The 5,237-nt window shown below is 41.3% G+C and overlaps 2 protein-coding genes across 3 annotated transcripts in view; both read left to right on the top strand.

The window, feature by feature from the left end:
• The first annotated feature begins 1,344 nt into the window (after positions 1-1,344).
• micos10 (mitochondrial contact site and cristae organizing system subunit 10) overlaps positions 1,345-5,237 on the top strand; it is a 30,525-nt gene continuing 26,632 nt past the window's right edge. Inside the window, exon 1 of the mRNA XM_072586524.1 lies at positions 1,345-1,448. Within this exon, the coding sequence (XP_072442625.1) occupies positions 1,385-1,448 (64 nt within the window). The 5' untranslated portion in view covers positions 1,345-1,384. The remainder of the gene's footprint in view (positions 1,449-5,237) is intronic.
• Positions 1,353-5,237, top strand: part of nbl1 (NBL1, DAN family BMP antagonist) — a 76,885-nt gene continuing 73,000 nt past the window's right edge. For both annotated transcript variants that reach the window (XM_072586520.1, XM_072586518.1), the window contains exon 1: positions 1,353-1,448. The gene's annotated coding sequence lies outside the window, so the exon portion shown is untranslated. The remainder of the gene's footprint in view (positions 1,449-5,237) is intronic.

The raw sequence follows: 5,237 nt of genomic DNA, 5'->3' as shown, positions 1-5,237 counted from the left end.
TTTAGTTTTTAAATTGAGGCTGGTATACATGGAGGCCTTGGGTTCAGAACTGTGAGTGCTGTTTTTCTTTATAGGAGAGACATAATACCCAGAGGAATACAATTCTGCAGAAAAGTGAGAGACAGGTTATATGATTGGAAATCATTGAAGTTGGAAGGACAAAATTTGGAAGTTGTTCAAAAAAAATTGAGGATTCTGAACGTTATAAATTTGAAGGGGAGGGGTGTAAAACCATGGAGATTTTACTGAATCTTTATTTTAAAAAGGATACTTCAGCCTCAAATGAAATATCATGTCAAATTCTAGACATATTTTAGAAAGGATGTAAAGTTTTAGATAAGATTTATGAAAGTAGTTTTAGGGATGTAGGTCTTCACATATATGGATAAACTGGAGAACCTAAAGTTGATTACCTTCCTGAAGAGTAATTTGAGATGAAATCGGATAGACGTGTTCAAGATCAGAAAAAGTCTAAACAGCAGGGAGAGAAACTTGCTTTCATTGAGGGAAGGGCTCAAAATTAAGGGACTCAGATTTAAGGCAAAAGAATCAAAAGCAGGACGAGGAAAACCTCTTTTTAACGCGGGAATTGAATAGGAATGCCTACCAGTCAGGTTGACGGAGGCAGAGTCAATTATGACCTTTCAAAGAGTATTACACAAGAAGCGAATATAAGAAATGTGCAGCAATATCATGATCCTCAGGAACCCTAGTGCCTTAATGCAGTTTACTGGTCTGGAACTTGTGTTTGAATTGACCATTTGGGTCCGGAGTTAAAGGTCGGAATCTTTCAAGAGAGAACTGTATAATTCTATAAATGTTTTACAGAGAGTGGAAGCAGCACAATTTCTCTCGCAAGACTACCAGCAGGGAATCAATGGTCTGAATAGCCTCCTTCTGTTCACCTTCTATGATTGAGTGATGGAGTTAGAGGAGCTTGCAATGTTCTGGATAATTTAGAGTGGCACTGGTAAAGCTTAAGGGATCATTGAGGCGCTTGTAACTTCGCTGACAGATTTTCAGCAAGTCTCTTCATGCTTGAGGTTTTGATTTGGAGATGCCGGTGTTGGGCTGGGGTGTACAAAGTTAAAAATCACACAACACCAGGTTACAGTCCATCCGGTTGATTTGGAAGCACTAGCTTTCTGAGCGCTGCTCCTCCAAGAATAAGCCTTATACTCTCCAGCCACCTGATGAAGGAACAGCGTTTCAAAATCGAGTGCTTCCAAATTACCCTTACAGGCTGTATGTAACCTGGCGTTTGAGGTTTAGCCAACACCCTTCCAGCCACGTGACTAGAGTCATGGGCCCGCCCCATCCGGTTGAGGGGGGGGTGGGCAGATCTCGCGAGAGCCAGCCCACGAGAGTTGTGGGACGGTGTAAGATGGCGGAGACCGAATTGACCAAGAAGGTGGAGCGGTGTATGGCGGACGCGCTGGTGAAATTCGGTAAAGTTGCTTGTCGCGGAGGCAGTTGAAGGCCTGAGATGGTTCCTCTCCGAGCTGTCAACTGATTTTGATGGTCCTTGTTCGCAATAATCGACCCCGGGGCCTAGCCGGTAGGCAGGCTTTGTACCATTTGCTCGGGGTGAACCGGCGGCCCCAGCTACAACCCGCTGTGATTCATGGTGACACGCAGCAAACCAGCAGCCGCCTTATCCCTTCTAGTGTTTAGTCTGACAGTTCTAGAACAAGGGAGTTGAAGCTTTTGCTGGTCGTCCTTTGTGCTTGCTTTCCATACTAACTGTTCTGCTTCTTCGCCTCGGCCTCTGGTTTAGCTGCGATCCAACCGATATCAGCCGCTTTATATCCCCACCACATGAGCCATCCTTCCTTCATGCTTTGCCCTGAGAATAGATGTTGGTTGGCCCTTTGACCTTGGAAAGGGAAAGTCAACACAGCTTATGCTCCTGATCACTGTCACTAACGGCTCTTGTTAGGTGTGATAGTGTTTGGATGACACTCGGGAACAGGATCAGAAAATATTAGAGAAACACGATTAAGCTTATACCTGGAGAGAAGGCATACGCGTTAACATTTCGGATCAACATACGATGCGCTGTATGTTGTACTTTGATTTCTAGCAGCTGCAGTATTTTATCCTTCAGTAAGGATAAGATCAGACCTCAGTGATGCCTTGACAGTCCAGTAAAGAAAGAAATTTAATTAGTATGTGTTTGGGTTCAAATTCCTGTATGGTCACTTCTCTGAAACCTCCCTCTGCCTTATAACCTTCTGATGACTTTGTTCCTCCAGCAGTGACCTCCTCCCATCTTTACTGGCTTTCTCCATTCTTTATAACTGTACTTGCATTTTAAGCTTTGGAATTCTTTTTGCAGACTTTTTTTTTGTCTCTCTGCCTTTCATTATCCCCTGTAAGAAATTTGGCTTACCTCCTTATGCTAATGTTTGCTTCACCAGAACTTGATCACGAAAATCAAGTCCGGCATCAGTATAATTGTGTGAGTGCTGCATTGATGGAAGGTGCTGTCTTTTTGATTGACATTAAAAGAAGCCCTGTCATTTTGAACAACGTGGAAATTATCTCTTATCATGACTAATGTTTATTAAACAACCACATTATTGTTTGTGGAATCTACTACGTGGAAATTGGCTGCCATTTTCCTACATTTCTGATAACAACACTTGCAAAGTACTCTGGCTGTAAAGCACTTCAGGACTTATGGTTGTTTTGAAAGGTCCAATATAAATCTGCCTTAATCTCTGTCTGATTATGTCCTGTACCATGCATTGGTGCTCTTCTCAAGGTGCAATAATAAATGCAAGTTATTGCAATTGTATCAACTGCTTTTTGCTTTCAGGGTCCCCCAAAAGTACTTCATAACCTTATGATGGAATACTCTGATTTGCCTGCATAAGTCCAACTCCAGCAATTTTGAAAGCTTGCTGCTATTGCTGACAAAGGATCCTACTCGATTGGCACCTCATCCACCACCTTGAGCATTCACTCCCTCTGGCGGCATTGGTGCACCACCATTGATGCACAGCAGCAACTCAAGGATGCTTAGTCAGCACTTTCCATACCCAAAGCTTGTATTGGCTAGAAAAGCACAGGTAGCTAATGCATGGGAGCATCACACTGACAAGTCACACACCATCCTGCCTTTGAAGTATGTTAACATTTGTTCACTGTCACTGGGTCAAAATCCTGGAACTTCCTTTCTAATAACCCTGATGGACTGCAGTGGTTGAAGACGACAGCTATCACTGCCTTCTTGAGGGCCATTAAGAATGGGCAGTAGCTAATGGACTAGCCACCGATGCCCACATCCTGTGAATAAATAAATTACTTTTGCATCTTATCAGTGTGGGTATCTTTGCAAATGCATCAACCAATTTTTGCGAAGCACGATCTTTGTTATTGTGGTAATTGTATAACTGTTGATTAGGGCACTTATTTTTATGTAAGTTGCTCTGTTTTCTGTTATGCAGGCTTCTTAAGCAATGCTAAGTAGTTGTAGAAATGCAACATTTGTAGCTCTGCAAGCTGCTGATTGTTAGAGTGAACTTTGTACATGATTTGCTATAGTGACAAATCTATTGGGGAAAAAAAACTAGTTGATCTGTGGCATTGCACAAGGAATAAAACTAACCACTTGTGCATGTGACAGCTATTTGTCACAGAGACATGAGCCTTTTAGATCAATTTGTTACCCATGTATCACAGAATTTAGATAAAGGATTTGTAAATCATGCAAAACCCAGATTGGAAATGAAACCTGCTTCATGTCCTCCATGAAATATGCCAAAAAGACATAATACTAAGAGAAAACTATCTGAAGTAGTGTAGAAAATAGATCATAATTTCATATTTAATCTTGTACCATCTTACTTCTCAAGATGCTATTTCATGAAGAGTAGAAGACAGCCAGATGTGAATCAGATGTGAAGACTGGGGTTCTCCAGATAAAATAACTGCAAACTTGATTTTTGGTGGTTATTAGAGTCAAATGTTATCCCTACTTGCACTTGGTTTATTCTTTGTAAAGTTTGGTAAGGTGTAAAGGTTTTGCATTTATATGCATCCCTTTCAGTACTTAATGACATCTAAAAGCAATTTCTCACAATCATCAACTTAATAGAACAAACTCAAAAGGCTGATTGTATTTCTATTCCTGTGTTTTATGGTCTTGTAGCACTATGCTAAAATGTGTTGATAGATTATATCTATTTTAATCAATTTGTTTGGATATGTTATGGTACAGCTATGGGGCAGGAGTGATTTTAACCTGGACCTTCTGACCCAGAGATTATGTTGTATGTGCTGGGATTCAGGAGTGTGGTTTGAAAATGTCACCAGGCTTATCGGTAGGAGCTGCTGCTGCTAACAGACAAGCTGACTCACATCCCACACCCTGTCCTTAGAAAGATTATGAAGCTGTGCAATGAGGGGACACACTACCCTGTGAGGTACTAAATCTGTGTATAGATGAAGGGAAAATAATTAGTTGAGAAGATTTTGCATAACAGACCGGATGAAATTCTCAAAGATGATTGAGGAATGTTGCATGTAGTAAATGGAGTTGTGATATAATAGCCTTTCAGGATGGTACCACACATGAAACTGTTAGAGATTCATGGCAATGAAACTGGAATGCTTGTCTTTATTAGTCAGTGCATTGAGTATAGGAGTTGAGATGCATACTGTGGCTATACAGGACATTGGTTATGCCATTTGTATAATACTGTGTTCAGTTCTGGTTTCTGTATTATAGGAAGGATGTTGTGAAACTTGAAAGGGTTCAGAAAGAATTTACAAGGATGTTGCCGGGCTTCAAGGGTTTGAGCTACAGGAACAGGCTGAACTGACGGGCTATTTTCCCTGGACCATCAGAGGCTGAGGGGTGACCTTATTGTGGTTTATAAAATTGTGAAGGGCATGGATAGGGGGAATAGCCAAGGTCTTTTTGCCACAGTATGGGAATTCAAAACTAGAGGGCACAGGTTTAAGGTGAGAGGGGAAAGGTTTTGTAAGAGACCTAAGGAGCAATGTTTTCATGCACCAGGTTGTGTATGTTTGGAACAAGATGTGACAGGAAGTGATGGATGCGGGTACAATTACAACATTTATTTGGCATCTGGATGAGTACATGAGTTCGAAGAGTTTAGAGGGATATGGGCCAAATGCCGATAAATGGGATTAGATTTATTTAGAATATTTGTTCGGCATGGATGAGTTGGACCAAAGGATCTGTTTTTGTGCTGTACAGCTCCACT

This window comes from Chiloscyllium punctatum, chromosome 16, assembly GCF_047496795.1.
Source record: "Chiloscyllium punctatum isolate Juve2018m chromosome 16, sChiPun1.3, whole genome shotgun sequence".
Lineage (NCBI taxonomy): Eukaryota > Metazoa > Chordata > Chondrichthyes > Orectolobiformes > Hemiscylliidae > Chiloscyllium > Chiloscyllium punctatum.
Note: the sequence above shows the minus strand (reverse complement) of the source record. Positions and strands in the feature narration are given on the sequence as shown.